The sequence below is a fragment of the Clarias gariepinus genome, chromosome 4 (genome assembly GCF_024256425.1).
Source record: "Clarias gariepinus isolate MV-2021 ecotype Netherlands chromosome 4, CGAR_prim_01v2, whole genome shotgun sequence".
NCBI classification, from domain to species: domain Eukaryota; kingdom Metazoa; phylum Chordata; class Actinopteri; order Siluriformes; family Clariidae; genus Clarias; species Clarias gariepinus.
This window is the reverse complement of record NC_071103.1, coordinates 12,415,546-12,433,239: the sequence shown is the minus strand read 5'-3', so window position 1 is coordinate 12,433,239 and position 17,694 is coordinate 12,415,546. Positions and strand designations below refer to the sequence as shown.

Below are 17,694 nucleotides of genomic sequence, written 5' to 3'. Positions count from 1 at the left end.
AGAAACCAAACTAGCTTCTTCTAGTGACAAAGCACTATCAAATTTATCATCAAAATGTAGATTTGTGGAAAAAAATTATAATTCACAGTTTTGGGGTGGTCGCCCCACATGATGACCAAAAGTGACTACGACATTACAGCAGTTAAAAAACAGCTTTTTCTTACTATATGAGAGAGACTGATTTACTTTAAAGTTGTTTCCAGGGGGTCTTCACTTGTGTCTGGCTGATGCAGTATCCCATCCTTGAGATGTTTTTTAAAATAAAGGTCCCAAAATTGTGGTTTGTTGATGGTCGCCCCGGATGAAATCGATAGAATCAACATAATTCGGACAACATTCGTTTGTATATCATGATAGAAATATATGAGCAAATGCTTTATAGTTTTGTCAATGGATGTAAAACATGTTTAAAATTATGCCAACTAGGAAAAGGGATATATTTAAGTTGATTTAAAGTGTTTTTAAACCAGTTGTCCTAACTAAAGTCAAGGCCGGACGGTCACCCCATATGGTGTTTTGGCACTTCGGATAGCAGAAAAATGATGAAAAACTTAAAAATTTGGAGAAGTTAGAGTGGTTTAGTAGGTAAAGAAGGTATAACAAGTAGATTAAAATTTTTATTTATTTTTTATTTTTTTCTGCAAAATAAAATTAACCCGGACAGAAAAAGGGGGCGTCACGTCATTGACCCATATACACACACGTACTGTATATATATACACTTATAATGTTAACTATGATATTCAATCATGATGGCGACACATTTTTACGTTTTTAATAAGATATGTTGCCATATTCACATCAGGTCATTCGCATAGTTAACATTATCAGATTATAAAGTAGCCTACTATTATGCAACCAGGGGGGGGCGCAATCCAGTGTCTTCTTGTGCCAGTCCCAAGTCTGGATAAATGCAGAGGGTTGTGTCAGGAAGGGCATCCGACGTAAAACATTTGCCAAATCAATGATGCGAATCAAGAATATAATTCCCATACCGGATCGGTCGTGGCCCGGGTTAACAACGACCACCACTGGTGCTGTTGACCTACAGGGTGCTGGTGAAAATTGAGCTACAGTTGGTCAAAGAAGGAGAGGAGGAAGGCGTGTCGAAAGCAGAGAGAGAAGAAGAAAGGCAAGAGTTTAGGAGTGATAGTAGGGACTTTGAATGTTGGGACCATGACAGGAAAGGGAAGAGAGTTAGTTGATATGATGCAGAGAAGAAAGGTGGATATACTGTGTGTAATGAGTGTACACCTTTAAGAAAACGTCATTACGTCATAACGTAGGTGGTTAGTAAGTCAGAGACATGACTAGCCTTTCTGTTCACATGTGCTCATGGCCGAATGTAAATAAAGTGTGTCCTGAGCTCTGTTAAGACGAGTGTGTGTTCATTCAAAATCATTACATGGTGTCAGAAGTGCTTAACGAGCGCATTGCCCCGAAAATATGGTTAAGTTCAATCCTCCGGAGTGTTTTTCATTTGATCGTCCGAATGAATGGGCTGACTGGAAGTTACGTTTTCAGCGCTTTAGGAGTGCTACCAAACTGGATAAAGAAGACGGTGAAGTCCAGGTCAGTTCATTAATCTACGCCATGGGTAACGAAGCCGAACACATATTTAAATCGTTCGCCTTTGATGAGGAAGGTGACAAGAAGAGATTCGACGTTGTGTTAAGAAAATATGACGAGTACTTCTTCCCTAAACGCAATGTGATTCATGAGCGAGCCTGTTTCTATCAAAGAGTACAATTGTGACTTCGGAGAATACAGAGATGAACACATTCGGGATCGGATAGTCGTGGGCATTCTTGATAAAGAGCTGTCGCCACACTGCAGTTAATGTCCGACCTCACGTTAGCTCAAACCATTCAAAGCGTGCGCCAATGTGAAGAAGTAGCACTCCAAGTTCACCAGCAGGGGGAGGCGAACGCTGCAGTACAAGAGATAGCACAAGGGAAAGCAGCAGACAAAGGAAACCAGAAATGGAAACCTAAAAGAAAATCTGACAAAGAGCAAGGAGAACCAAAATGTGGAAGATGAGGGAAGATTAAACACAGGTATCAGGAAAAATGCCCAGCAATAAAATCAGCATGCAATAAATGTAAAAAAATGGGTCATTAAGAAAGAATGTGCCACAGTAAATCAGTGAGAGAAGTGACAGAAACTGTTGCACAGACACCATATTTCCTGGGAGCTGTTACAAATTCACAAAATAATGATGAGCAGTGGACTGTGCAAATTCCCATTGGAAAGACACCAGTTACATTTAAGATTTATACTGGTGCAGACGCAAACATCATGTGTGAAGAAATATTTTGCACACTTAATCCCAGGAGAACGCTGGAGTGGTCTAGTGTTACACTGTGTAGTCCTGGAGGACGCCTCAAGTGCTTGGGGAAATTTCAAGCTAGTACCACATGTAAAGAAAGTGTGTACACATTTCCAGTGTATGTTATCCATGGACAAAATGTGAACAATTTGTTAAGCCGATCCACTGCATCCTCAATAGGAGTGGTGAAACGCATTGAGGAAATTCACAATGCATTTGGGGAGCATGGAACTCTCAAAACAGAACCTGTTAGAATCCAGCTTAAGGACAATGCTCAGCCATATGCGGTACACATAGCACGCAGAGTTCCACTGCCTCTTATACAAAAAGTAAAAGAGGAGCTTCAGCGCATGGAAGTAAATGGGGTCATTGAGCCAGTGACAGACCCTACAGACTGGTGCGCACCTATGGTGCCAGTGCTTAAACAGAACGGGAGAGTTCGCATCTGTGTAGATCTGAAAAAGCTGAATGAAGCTGTAAAAAGGTAAAGATATGTTCTTCCAACCGCAGAGGAGATAATGGCAAAACTAAGTGGTGCAACAGTCTTCTCATCTTTGGATGCTGCCTCAGGTTTTTGGCAGATACCATTAAACCCAGAAAGCAGTAAACTAACCACTTTTATAACACCATTTGGAAGGTACTCCTTTAAACGTCTTCCTTTCGGCATCACCAGTGCTCCAGAAATATTTCAGCGGAGGATGATGGAAACTCTACAAGGGCTTGAAGGAGTACTGGTGTACATGAATGATATATTGGTGCATGGAGACGCCATGGAACAGCATGATAAACGGCTTACCAATGTGTTGGAGAGAATTGAGTCTGCTGGGTTGAAGTTGAATCGTGAAAAGTGTCTGCTGAGACAACATCAGCTTCACTTCCTTGGTCACTTGATCGACAAATCAGGTGTGAGACCTGATCCTGAGAAGGTCAGAGCAGTCCGTGAGCTGTCTCCTCCACACAATGTTCAGGAGCTAAAACGGGTACTGGGGATGTTTAATTACCTAGGCAAGTACATTCCTAATTTGTCAACAGAAGGCAAACCACTGTATGACTTGTTAAGGTCAACAGCTACGTGGACCTGGGCCAGTCCCCAGGAGACAGCATTTCAGCGCATTAAAGACATCCTTTCTACTTCTCCAGTTTTGAAGTTCTATGATGTGACTCTACCTACTGCTGTATCAGCTGATGCCAGCAGTTACAACATAGGTGGCGTACTATTGCAACTGCATGAGAAAGACTGGAAACCGGTAGCATACTGCTCACGCAGTTTGTCTGAGGCAGAATCCAGATATGCCCAGATTGAGAAAGAATGTCTGGCGAGTGTCTGGGCTTGTGAAAAATTCGAAAAGTACCTAATAGGCCTTGAAAACTTCAAGTTGGTAACAGATCACAAACCGTTAGTGCCTCTTATGAATAAGAAGGACTTGGACAGTGTTCCGTTGAGATGTCAGAGACTACTCATGAGGCTAATGAGATTTAAACTGATAGCAGAATATTCTCCAGGAAACACTTTGGTGGTGGCTGATACACTATCCCGAAGCCCACTAGCCTACAAGGAAAAAGATCTTAACACACACACCAACGTGGAGTGTTACATTGCTGCTGTTGCTGAATGCATGCCTGCAAGCCCACCCAAACTCGAAGCCATTAGGGCTGCTACAAAGGCTGACAATAACCTGCAACTCCTACTAAAGTATATCAGGTCAGGATGGCCAAAACATATAGACAACGTTCCAGTGGCAGTTCGACAGTTTTTCCATTTCAAGAACGAGCTGTCTGAGCACAATGGAATACTGACAAGAGGAAGCTGTATGCTAATTCCAAACCTCTTGAGAGCAGATATTCTAAACAGGATACATGATGGACATCAAGGCCTGATAAAGTGTAGGGAGCGGGCCAGAATATCGGTGTGGTGGCCAGGCATCTTGTTAGAAATAAAAAAAAAGGTCCAGTCCTATCGAATATGCCTTGAGATGAAACAGACACAGCAAAAGGAGCCTCTCATCTCAACGCCTCTTCCAGACAGACCTTGGAAAAGGCTAGCTATGGACTTGTGTGAGTATAATAAGCACACTTATCTTGTTGTGTCAGACTATTTCTCTCGATTTCTTGAGATCCTTCACATGCCAGCAACCACTACCTCAGAAATAGTGTTAAAACTGAAGGCCTTATTTGCCAGGTTTGGCTGCCCTGATAAAATAGTTTCGGACAATGGTCCCCAGTTTGTGAGTGCTGAGTTCCAGGAATTTGCAAAGTAATTTGACTTTTTGCACATCACATCCAGTCCACACCACTCTCAAGTAAATGGACATGCAGAGAGAGGGGTGCAGATAGCGAAGAAAATTCTGCAACAAAAAGACCCTCTTTTGGCTCTGATGAGTTATAGGGCCACACCTTGCATCACAACGGGTGTAAGTCCGGCTGAACTTCCTATGGGCAGAAAGATTAAAACAACACTTCCATTGCATGAGACACATCTTCAGCCTCAGTGGCCAGATTTTAAAGATGTGAGGAGAAAAGATTCCATGGAAAAGCAAAAGCCAGCTTTCTACTTTAATCATCACAATGGGGCTAGACCTTTGCCATCGCTAAGGTCAGGTGATACGGTGCTCACAAAGTTGGATCATCAAAAGACCTGAGGAAAAGCTGCTGTGGTCAGAGGCGAAAGTACAACTCCTCGATCTTTTGTTATAGACACACATCAAGGAGCAACGTTGCGATGCAACCGTCATCACTTGCAGCTCTGCCCTTCCCCAGCAGAGGGAGAACAAATTCCGGTTCAACCAGAACAAATATATTGTGGCGTGGGTGGGGTTTGAGTAACAACCATCATGCTTTGCGGGAGGGATTGTTATGTGTTCACCGTGTTGGGGAAAGGTGTCTGGGGTAGTGGCTTCGGCCAGTGTGTGTGTGTATTGGGTGATACGTGAATGTGCTGTTTGTGTGACTTTTGGTGCTATGCTAAATAAAATACTCCCAGCCATTTGCATTGGGCAGCAAGGAAGCTCACTCGTCTCTCCACGCTCATTGGTAGCTGTGAAAAACGCTACAATTGGTGTCAGAAGTGGGATGGAGAGTAGCGGGTTACAGCGGCGACCGGAGCGGAGCTGCGCGTTCCAGGTTCCGGCACTGGACCTCGGAGGGCATTCCTCCAGTGACGCAGCACCGGAGCAAGCTACAGCTCCGTGCCCCGCCCGCCAGCGAAGCGACCTGCAGCTGCGCCTGCCGGCCTACAACGGCGCCGTCGATCCGCACGCGTTCCTCGCCCAGGTAGAGCTAGCCGCCGACTTCGCGGGCTGGTCCTCGGCGGAAACAGCCGTCCGGGTGGCCCTCTCGTTGGAGGGTGACGCGCTGCGGGCGTTGGAAGACCTCCGGGCTGATGAGCGGAAGGACTGGGCGAAGCTGCGGGAGTCGCTCCGCTTCCGGTTCAGCGCAGGTGACCGTAAGGAGGCCGCGTGCGAGGAGCTGGCAACCCGCGTGCGGAGCGCCTCCGAGCCACTGGGGGCGTTCGCCATGGACCTGAGGTCTCTCGCGCGCAGAGGCTACCCGGAATTCGGGTCCGTCCAGCAGGAGGAGCTAGCGCGCCGTGCGTTCCTGCGGGGAATCTGTCCGTGGTGGCTGCGCGAGCACATCCGGCACCGGCTTCCTTGGCTGAGGCGCTGCGCGAGGCTGAGCGCGCCGAACCCATCATGGCAGAACGCCACGGCGAAAGAGCCGAGCGACCTCCCGTGACTCAGGGCCGCTTGGTAGGTGAACCTAGCCGGGGACAGGGCAACCAGTCGCGGCTAGGCCCCGACCCAGCTTCCAAGATTCCGCGACGTCGCCGAGGCCAGGGACCGCCGGATTACCGCTGCAGTGTTTTCAGGCCTGAGGACAACGTACCCCAGCAGCCGTTAAAACTAGCTTCGGGGGGCGCCGAGGGAAAGCCGCCTCCCACAGCCTTCCTTGTTTCCCCAACTACCGGGTTCAACCTCCGGTCAGGACGTGCAGGAAATCGCGCGGGGGTCTACGTTGACTGTGGCCTGGACAACGTTTCGCTGCGGGCGCTTGTGGACACTGGCTCCACAGTTTCGCTGCTGCGCTGGGGAGTACTAGGACAAGGCGATCGCGGTTGTATGCTGCCGGCCCCAGCCGTGAGCATTCGCACCATGTCGGGGAGCTATCTAGAGATACGGGCCTGTCGCACAGTGCGAATACAAGTAGGTGCAATCATTCTTTTTCATCCATTCTTGGTGGCCGACATTGAGGATGATTGTATCTTGGGGTTGGATATTTTGGAAAGGTGGGGTGCAGTACTTAATCTCGTTGACGGAACGTTGCGTGGTAGCTTCGGGTTAGCCAGGTTGCTAGTGCCCAAAGCGCAGCCGGACATGTTAGTGGAGCACACCAGGGGGGCGGAACTTCCGGCGGGCGCGCCATGTAAACATCCGGTAGCAGACCGAACGAGAATAATGGCCGAGCTTATGCAGCGTAGTAGCGTAGGGCTCAGTCAGATACAGGCCGACACTGTGAAATCCCTGCTACACGAGTTCGCAGACATTTTCGCGGTTGATGAGCGCGAGTGCACACATACCAATTTGGTGCAGCACACGATTAATACGGGTAACGCGGCTCCTGTTCGGTTACATCCGAGACGTCTTCCCTTAGCTAAACGAGTTATCGCCGAACAAAAGCTACGTGAGATGGCCGACTCGGGCGTCATAGAGCCAGCGTCCGGACCGTGGTCTTCACCGGTTGTGTTGGTGCGCAAAAAGGACGAATCGTGGCGGTTTTGTGTCGATTACCGGCGGTTAAACGAGGTGACGCGCAAAGATTCCTATCCGTTGCCGCGTATAGATGACGCGCTGGAACACGTTGCGGGCTCGGCGTGGTTTAGCTCGTTAGATCTGCGAAGCGGGTACTGGCAAGTAGAGCTCGCCCCGGAAGCGCGACCTAAAACTGCGTTCTCGATCGGGCAAGGGCTATGGCAATTCCAGCGCATGCCGTTCGGCCTGTGTAACGCTCCAGCTACCTTCGAACGGCTGATGGAGAAGGTATTAGCCGATATTCCTCGCAACCGTTGTGTCGTTTACCTGGACGATTTACTGGTGCACGGCAGGGAGTTTGAGGTCGCTCTAGCTAACCTACGGGAAGTATTTCTGGCTATCCGGCGGGCGAATTTGCGACTCAACCCTAAAAAGTGTCAGCTACTGCGGCGAGAAACCGGCTTCCTAGGACATGTAATTAGTGCTAGAGGGATTGCCACCGATCCAACAAAAATAGCGGCGGTACAGAATTGGCCTGAACCGCTAAATGTGTCCCAGCTACGCACCTTCCTCGGGTTAGCTTCTTACTATCGCCGGTTCGTCGCTGGTTAGAGCGGTTGCAGGACTACGACTTTACTGTCCAGCACCGAGCTGGAAAACTGCATGGTAACGCGGACGCTTTATCCCGCCGGCCGTGTATCAAAGAGCGTTGTCGGCACTGCGAGCGGGTTGAAGAGCGCGTGCATGGTCGTGACATCGAACACTCCCCGACCCCCGTGAATCGGAACATTCTCCCTGCGCAATCCTCCGGAGTCTCCGTCGGTAATCCGCCATCTGAGCCAGTGTGCAGCCGAGTTACCGCGTCGCCTACAGCTTCGCCTGTAGTCGTTCCGCCTGTGCCACAGATGGACCGTGATCAGCTCATTGCCGAGCAGGAGAAGGATCCGGCACTGCAACGGGTACTGGGTTGGGTTAACGCGGGCCAGAGACCGGGATTATGCCGCGGTTGCTCACTTGGGACAGGAGGAAAAAGCTCTCCACTCGCAGTTTAATTGATTAGCGTTGCGGGGGGGTTTACTATACCGCCACTGGGAACGGCCGTGTGGCGCTGGCGAATCTTTTCAGCTGCTGGTGACTCTGCGGGCACGAGTGTTGGAAATGATTCACGGGCATGCGGGTGCGGGACACTTCGGAGTCACCAAAACGCTGCAGCGGTTGCGCGCCCGCTTCTACTGGCCGAGCTGTCACACTGATAGTGAACTCTTTGTTCACAGATGCGACGTCTGCACGGCAAAGAAGGGCCCTACCCAGCGCTCGCGAGCACCTTTGCAAGACTTTCGGGTGGGGGCAACTATGGAGCGTATGGGCGTGGACATTCTTGGGCCTTTTCCCATCTCCGATCGCGGGAACCGGTATGTGCTGGTAGCCATGGATTATTTCACCAAGTGGCCGGAGGCGTTTGCTGTTCCTGACCAGAGCGCTTCCACCACGGCCCGAGTGTTGGTGGATGAGGTGTTCAGCCGATTCGGCGCCCCGGAGCAGTTGCACAGCGACCAGGGGCGTAACTTCGAGACGGAGGTATTCGCAGCGGTGTGCGAGCGCCTCGGGGTGAAAAAGACCCGCACCACGCCCCTTCATCCGCAAAGTGACGGCCTTGTGGAACGCTTTAATCGAACGCTCACGACCCAACTCGCCGTGCTTACCAGCGACCGGCAAAAGGACTGGGACGAACATTTGCCTCTCGTGCTTTGGGCTTATCGCACAGCGGTGCAGGAGTCCTCACAGCTCACGCCAGCTGCGTTAATGTTCGGGCGCGAGTTGCGCACGCCCGTGGACCTTGTGTTCGGGCCTCCTCCACAAGTGGATTTACCCGCGAAGCCGGGGATGGATTACTTTTGTTCCTTAAAAGACAAATTGTTTCGTGTCCACGAGCTGGCGCGTAGACCCTTGGCGAACGCCGGGGTGAAGCAGCGCCGCTTGTATGATACTCACAGCCGGGGGCGAGACTTTGCTGCTGGGGAGCAGGTTTGGGTCTATTCCCCCGGAAGAAAAAGGGGGCTCTCGCCTAAGCTTATGTCGCACTGGGTGGGCCCCTGCACGGTCGTTGCCCAGCTCTCCGACGTAGTCTACCGGGTGCGGTTGATGGGGCGGTCGCGATTGGTCATGCTCCACCGGGACCGGCTCGCTCCCTACCAGCCCCACGTCAGCAAAACATCGAGCTCTGTGGAGGCCGGTCCGCCTTAAGAAGAGGGCTGCACCCCGCCTTCCCCCGCAAAAAGACTCCGGCGTTCACAACGCCAGCGCCGACCACCGTCACGCCTGCTAGACTGAGTTCGCCATGGTGACCGGGGACGGTCACAGCTCGGGTGGGGGCAGTGTGGCGTGGGTGGGGTTTGAGTAACAACCATCATGCTTTGCGGGAGGGATTGTTATGTGTTCACCGTGTTGGGGAAAGGTGTCTGGGGTAGTGGCTTCGGCCAGTGTGTGTGTGTGTTGGGTGATACGTGAATGTGCTGTTTGTGTGACTTTTGGTGCTATGCTAAATAAAATACTCCCAGCCATTTGCATTGGGCAGCAAGGAAGCTCACTCGTCTCTCCACGCTCATTGGTAGCTGTGAAAAACGCTACAATATGAACAGCTGAAAAAATTAAAATAAAAAAATCAATAAATATATGGTGAAAGGTGAAGGGCAATATATTGGTCTTAAGGGTTCATAGATTTAAGTAACAATGTTCTTTTATGGGTATAAAGTAAGCAGTAAGAAAACTGGAAATAAGGTTTTGTTGGAAGGTGTTGATAATTTATAAGATATTAGGAGCCAGGAATGTTAATGTTTAACTCCGTACTGTTAAAAAAAAAAAATAATAAAATAAAAGGGGAGATGTAATGAGTGTACACCTTTAAGAAAACGTCATTACGTCATAACATAGGTGGTTAGTAAGTCAGAGACATGACTAGCTGTTCTGTTCACATGTGCTCATGGCCGAATGTAAATAAAGTGTGTCCTGAGCTCTGTTAAGACGAGTGTGTGTTCATTCAAAATCATTACACTGTGTGTCCAGGAGACCAGGTGGAAAGGTAGCAAGGCTAGAAGCTTAGGATCAGGGTTCAAATTGTTTTACCATGGTGTGGATAGGAAAAGAAATGGAGTAGGAGTTATTCTAAAAGAGGAGTTTGTAAGGAATGTTCTAGAGGTGAAGAGAGTATCAGATAGAGTGATGAGTCTGAAGCTGGAAATTGAAGGGATAATGTTCAATGTTGTTAGTGGTTATGCCCCACAGGTAGGATGTGAGTTAAAAGAGAAGGAGAAATTCTGGAGTGAGTTAGATGAAGTGATGCAGAGCATCCCCAGAGGTGAAAGAGTGGTGATTGGTGCAGACTTCAATGCTCATGTTGGGGAAGGGAACAGAGGTGATGAAAATGTGATGGGCAGGTTTGGTCTTCAGGACAGGAATGTAGAAGGACAGATGGTGGTGGACTTTGCAAAGAGGATGGAAATGGCAGTAGTAATTACTTTCTTCCAGAAGAGGCAGGAACATAGGGTGACATATAAGAGTGGAGGCAGAAGCACTCAGGTTGACTACATCTTGTGTCGACATTGTAACCTGAAAGAGATCAGTGACTGCAAAGTGTTGGTAGGGGAGAGTGTAGCCAGACAACACAGAATGGTGGTGTGTAAAATAACCCTGGTGATAAGGAAGGCGAAGAGGACAAAGGCAGAGCAGAGGACAAAGTGGTGGAAGCTGAGAAAGGAAGAATGTTGTGAAGTCTTTAGGGAGGAGTTGAGACAGGCTATGGGTGGTCAGGAGGTGCTTTCAGTTGACTGGACAACTACAGCCAATGTGATTAGGGAGACAGGTAGGAGGGTACTTGGTTTATCATCAGGTAAGGGGAAAGTGGACAAGGAGACTTGGTGGTGGAATGAGGAAGTCCAGGAGTGTATACAGGGAAAGAGGCTAGCTAAGAAGAAGTGGCACACTGAGAGGACTGAAGAGAGTAGACAGGAGTACAGGGAGATGCAGAGTAAGGTGAAGGTAGAGGTGGCAAAGGCCAAACAAAAAGCATATGAGGACTTGTATGCTAGGCTAGACAGTAAGGAGGGAGAGGGGGATCTGTACAGGTTGGCAAGGCAGAGAGATAGAGATGGGAAGGATGTGCAGCAGGTTAGAGTGATTTAAGATAGAGATGGAAATGTACTGACAGACGCCAGGAGGGTGATGGGAAGATAGAAGGAGTCCTTTAAGGAGTTGATGAATGAGGAAAACAAAAGAGAACAAAGAGTAGAAGAGGTGACTGTTGTGGAACAGGAAGTAGCAAATATTGGTAGAAGTGAGGTGAGAAGGGTGTTGATGAGGATGAAGAGTGGAAAGGCTGTTGGTCCTGATGACATAACTGTGGAGGTATGGAAGTGCTTAGGAGAGGTGGCAGTAGAGTTTTTTGACAAGTTTGTTTAACAAGATCTTGGAGAGTGAGAGGATTTCAGAGGAATGGAGGAGAAGTGTATTGGTGCCAATTTTTAAGAACAAGGGAGATGTGCAAAGCTGTGGCAATTATAGAGGTATAAAGCTAATGAGCCAGACAATGAAGCTGTGGGAAAGAGTAGTGGAAGCTAGGTTAAGGGCAGAGGTGAGCATTTGTGAGCAGCAATATGGTTTTATGCCTAGAAAGAGTACATCAGATGCAGTATTTGCTTTGAGGATGCTGGCGGAGATGTACAGAGAAGGTAACAGGGAGTTGCATTGTGTCTTTTTAGATTTAGAGAAAGCGTATGACGAGGTGCCAAGAGAGGAGCTGTGGTATTGTATGAGGAAGTCTGGAGTGGCAGAGAAGTATGTTAGAGTGGTGCAGGACATGTTTGAGAGCTGTAAGACAGTGGTAAGATGTGCTGTAGGTGTGACAGAAGAGTTCAAGGTGAAGGTGGGTCTGCATCAAGGATCGGCTCTAAGCCCCTTTTTGTTTGCTCTGGTGATGGACAGGATGACCGATGAGGTAAGACAGGAGTCCCCATGGACTATGATGTTTGCAGATGACATTGTGCTCTGTAGCGAGAGCAGGGAACAGGTGGAGGAAAGTTTGGAGAGGTGGAGGTATGCTCTGGAAAGCAGAGGAATGAAGGTTAGCCGCAGCAAGACAGAATACATGTGTGTAAATGAGAGGGACCCAGGAGGATCGGTGAGGCTACAGGGAGCAGAGGTAAAGAAGGTGCAGGATTTTAAGTACTTAGGGTCAACGGTCCAGAGCAACGGAGAGTGTAGAAAGGAGGTGAAGAGGCGGGTACAGGCAGGTTGGAATGGGTGGAGAAAAGTGTCAGGTGTGTTGTGCGATAAAAGAGTATCAGCGAGAATGAAAGAAAAGGTGTACAGGACAGTGGTGAGACCAGCGATGCTCTACGGCTTAGAGACAGTGGCGCTGAAGAAAAGACAGGAGGCAGAGTTGGAGGTAGCAGAGCTGAAGATGTTGAGGTTCTCTTTGGGAGTGACAAAGATGGATAGGATTAAGAATGAGTTTATCAGAGGGACAACCCACGTTAGATGTTTTGGAGATAAAGTCAGAGAGGCCAGATTGAGGTGGTTTGGACATGTTCAGAGGAGAGATTGTAAATATATATCGGTAGAAGGATGCTGAGGTTGGAACTGCCAGGCAGGAGGTCTAGAAGAAGACCAAAGAGGAGATTTATGGATGCAGTGAAAGGGGACATGAAGTTAGTTGGTGTGAGAGAAGAGGATGCAGAGGATAGGGTTAGATGGAGGCAAATGATTCGCTGTGGCGACCCCTGAAAGGAAACAGCCGAAAGACAAAGAAGAAAGTAGCCTACTAATCAGGTAATTAAATTAATTTAATTTCAAGACAATTTAAACCAATGCATTGCCAGTTCTTTTATTGTTTTGTCCCTTTTAAGACATTACAAAAATCATATAAGGCTACGTTTACACTGTCAGGTAAATGTGACCCAATTCCGATTTTCTTGCTCATATGTAACACATATCGGATATGTTCTATGTCCGTGTAAACAGGAAAAAAAACGCATGCATTCTGATATTTCGAGATCGGTTGTAGAAATAAATCAGATATAAATCAGAGATGTGCTAATGTGATTGTCGTGTAAACAGACAGATCGGATTTACTGAGTCATTGTGTTCTGTACGTCATTAAAACTGCGACTTCTTCGCGGTTTAATGACGTAATGTTATTTTCCGGTGGAAGTGCGTGTGGAATTATAACATCGCAGGTGACATGTAAAAGGAAAAGCATCCAGAACGTGCACCCAAAAAATCAGATATAGGCAACAAATCAGAATTGGACATCGAGACCTGCAGTGTAAACGTAGCCTAAGAAACTTACTATGAATTTCAAAGCACGAATTTGGGCATTTCATTTCATCCTTATGAAAATAATATGAAGCACATATACATAAGTTCATTATGAAAGATCTGTTGTAAAACAAAAGTAAATTCATGTTTGCTTCAGCATTGGAAACAATATTGTTTTAGGCTAAATAATTATACACAATTCTCTGTCGTACTTGGTCTGGCTTTTAGATAAAGTCCTTCCATGCTCCATCTGGCGGATATTCAGTGAAGCACAACACATTTTTTTTATTTCCCAAATGTTGCTTACGGCAAGTCGCGGCACACCGCACGCCAAATTGCGGCATCTCACGGGAAAACACGTGCATTCTTAATGGCCACATCTGTAGCAATAATATGAAATGAATGATAACCTAAATCAGTGGTTCTCAAAGTGTGGGGCGCGCCCCACTAGCAATGAACGGGAGGGGAATTAGTGGAAAATAATAGGAATGTACCTATTCTAATTCATGCTTTTCTTTATTGACAATAAACATCGGACACTCGAAACTAAACAATCACATGCAAAGAAATGGATCATTAATTCAAGTAAATTAAAATAACATCAGAGAAAAAGTGGAACCATAGTCCAACAATAACGGTTTAACGTCAGCATGTTAATTGCAGAGGAACAATATATAAGGAAACATTCGGTATTATATATGTCATTTCATTTACTCCAATGTGTATGCTGATGTTTCTGTATTTTATCCTTCAGTACTAGTCTGGCATTTCTAGTTTCCAGTGTGGTAACAAAGTTGCTTTTTGATCCTTCAGGCGCTGAACAAAAGGGAAGATCAATATCGTTCTACGCTTTTTGTTGGTGTGCGGCATTTTGCGATGGTCCCTAAATCATTCGTTGCGCCGTATAAAATAATGGTGTTCATGCTTTTAAACATGTATAATTAAAGGCGGGTGTAGCTGAAAGACAATGTAGAGAGGAAATATATGTGGGTATCTTATTCGCGAATATCAAACTAACTTTACCGCGGACACAAACCGGTGTTATTCGCTAAAGTGCCCCCCTGCCACGGATTGCCCAAACCCATCCCCCCCTTCCCCAACAAATACACACGTAATCTCTGTCAAATATTATATTAGGACATACATTCTTAGGTTTATTATTATCAAATATATTATTAGTGGTGCTTGCAAATCATCACTATTGTTATCTTGCAAAATTCTTCCGTACAAAAGTTTGGCGCGTAACTAGTCCCGCACCGTTTGTCATAGACCCATGAGTGAGGTGTCAAATCGTGCGGCTTATACGGGAATGGGGTGCTATGACTTTTATAAGGGGTGGGCAATTAACCGGCCAAAAAATCCCATTGACTTAACATTGAGGCCAACTTTGACGGATTGTAGCGCAGAGAGTGAAATTTGTAGAGACGTCAGATTTACCACATTTGAAGAGGATTGCAGCCTGTGTCAGATGATACGCCGCACAGGGGAATAAGTTCGACCCCCGGGGCAAGAGAGGTCCCCAAAGTTGCCCCATAGAATTTGAATAGGGATTTTGGTGACTTTGCCCATTGACTTATAATGGGAATTTAAAAAAATTACTAGTGCCGCACCGTTCGTCATAGACCCATGAATGAGGTGTCAACCTGTGCGGCTTATTCGGGAGTAGGTTGCTTTGACTGTTTGAAGGGGTGGGTGGTTAATTGCCCCCGCAGGGGGCAATTAACCACCCACAGACTTAACACTAACAAAAACAACTTTGACTGAGTCCCGCACCGTTCGTCGTAGACCCACGAATGAGGTGTCAAACCGTGCGGCTTATTCGGGAGTAGGGTGCTCTGACTGTTTGAAGGGGTGGGTGGTTAATTGCCCCCGCAGGGGGCAATTAACCACCCACAGACTTAACATTGAGACCAACTTTGACCGAGTACCATGAGTGAGGTGTCGAACTGTGCGGCCCATTTTCGGGAACAGGGTGCTGTGACTTTTCTGAGGGGTGGGTGGTTAATTGCTCCCGCAGGGGGCAATTAACCGCCCACAGACTTAACACTGAGAACAACTTTGACTGAGTCTTGCACCGTTCGTCGTGGACCCATGAATGAGGTGTCAATGAGGTGCTCTGACTGTTTGAAGGGGTGGGTGGTTAATTGCCCCCGCAGGGGGCAATTAACCACCCACAGACTTAACATTGAGACCAACATTGATTTAACTGTGGATCTGACTGCCGTAGAGACACTCTTTTGCATTTATCATCATGCTCATGAGCCACGCCCCCTAGCACCCTCATCAGCATGCTGTTAGCATGATGCTAACGCGATTAGCATTTTGCTAGCATGATGCTAACAAAATTAGCATGTTTCTAGCTTTATGCTAATTTCATCAGCACATCGCTAGCATGATGCTAACGCTATTAGCATGTCGCTAGCATTATGCTAACTTTTCGCTAATCACATGTATAGAATGGTCCTAGCATCATGCTAGTGTAATTAGCATGATGTTTAGCTGATTAGCATGGTGCTAGCTTGATGCTAGCTATATTAGCATGTTGCTATCAAGATCCCATTGTCGTAGAGATATAGAGGGTCAGAGTTTCGCCACGGCAAGCACCACTCACATTTTCTTCAGGAAATGTACCCCTCTAGTTACTATTATAATTAACCCTAGGCATGTGACAGCCGTTGAGACGATTAATACAAATCCCCCAAAATGATTATTTTATGGCACATTTATTTTGCAGGGGTTTGTCAATGTACAAATAACAAATTATTTATCACAAATTACACTAAATAAATATTGTTTGTGGTGAAAAATTATAGGAAACGATTTTTATTATAAAATAAGCAATATAAAAATATACATGTTGTATATGAAAAAATATATATAATTTATATATTTTTCCCCTATACAACATTTTTTATATTGCTTATTTTATAATTAAATTCGTTTGTTATAATTTGTAATTTGTAAACCATAAACCTATGAATTTATGTTCTAATATATTATTGGAAAGAGATTATGTAGGGGAGGCAATCCGTGGCAGGGGGGCATTTTAGAGCATAACACCGGGTCAGTAGCGTACAGTGTGTAGTGAGCATAATAACGTCAATTGATACATTTGTTACATGGACCACAAAAAAGCAGGTGATTCAGCACTATCAGCCTAATCAACCAAAAAGCCTATGATGAAGCCTATATGTTGCACTTGGATTCATGGTGGTGATTGTGGGGGCAGAGGAGAGACCTGTGTGTGGCAGCAGACAGCATGAGACCCAACAAAGTAGGAAGACACTTAGAGACAACACACCCCAGTCACGTTAATAAGCCATTCGACTTCTTTGAAAGAAAGCTCTAGATAAATGACGAAGTAAGCCTGTTATATCAATTGCACGTGTATTTAATCTGTTTGGAACTTGCCGTTCTTTGATCTTATTGGTTTAGAAATTGATATTTCAATAAATAGTACACTTGGCCGTTTTCGTTATCATTTTGTTGACAAATGGGGCTTGAAAATTCGCCCTCACCCTCAAGTGGGGAATGACAGAAAATGTTTGAGAACCACTGACCTAAATAAATTTTATATTTTTTATATATGTATACCTGGATACAAGAAACCAAGAAATCTATCCAGAATTTGATTTTTCCTATGCTGATGTAAATAAATGTAGCACACTTCTGCCAAATTTAGTAGCAAGAAGGTATACTTGAAATAGACAGCACATATTTAAATATATAATGTTCCACAGCTTTATACTGTACGTCTCTGAAGATCTGACCTTTTTTTTCCAGATTATGTCTTAAAATCATATAGTCCTAGCGTTCTCCACATTCCACCTATGAAACTAAAAGTGTGATTAAGCAGCCTTTTATTTAAATACAATAAATAATGTAATACAATAAAATAGGGTTTAGCTTAATTTAGTGGATCAAGCTTTTTGCTGCACATGAAAACTAAATTATAACCCACCTAGTACAGTGATGCTAATGGATCCAGATGTGGAGTATCTAAGGCTCTGTTTGTTATGAGCCATGCAGGTATAATTGCCGCTATGACTGCTCTGAATGTTGCTCAGTTTGAGCTCTTGGCCCATTTCACCAAGCTCTGTTCCATTCACAGCCCACTGAAACTCAGCAGCAGGACTGGAATCAGCTGAACAGGTCAATATGAGGTTTGACCCAGAGCTGTAGGAAGGTCCCACTGGAGCTGCTACAACTTTGACATTTTCTGGACCATCTGTAATGGAACAGTCCATATTTACTGCTTCAGAACCATATTAGTTTTGTGGAGACTGAGTATATCAGGCAGGTTTGTTG

At 46.3% G+C, this 17,694-nt stretch overlaps 1 protein-coding gene across 1 annotated transcript in view; it reads right to left on the bottom strand.

The window, feature by feature from the left end:
- Positions 1–17,336: 17,336 nt before the first annotated feature.
- Positions 17,337–17,694, bottom strand: part of LOC128520035 (carcinoembryonic antigen-related cell adhesion molecule 5-like) — a 33,360-nt gene continuing 33,002 nt past the window's right edge. Inside the window, exon 4 of the mRNA XM_053494042.1 lies at positions 17,337–17,614. Coding sequence (XP_053350017.1) covers positions 17,337–17,614 — 278 coding nt within the window. The remainder of the gene's footprint in view (positions 17,615–17,694) is intronic.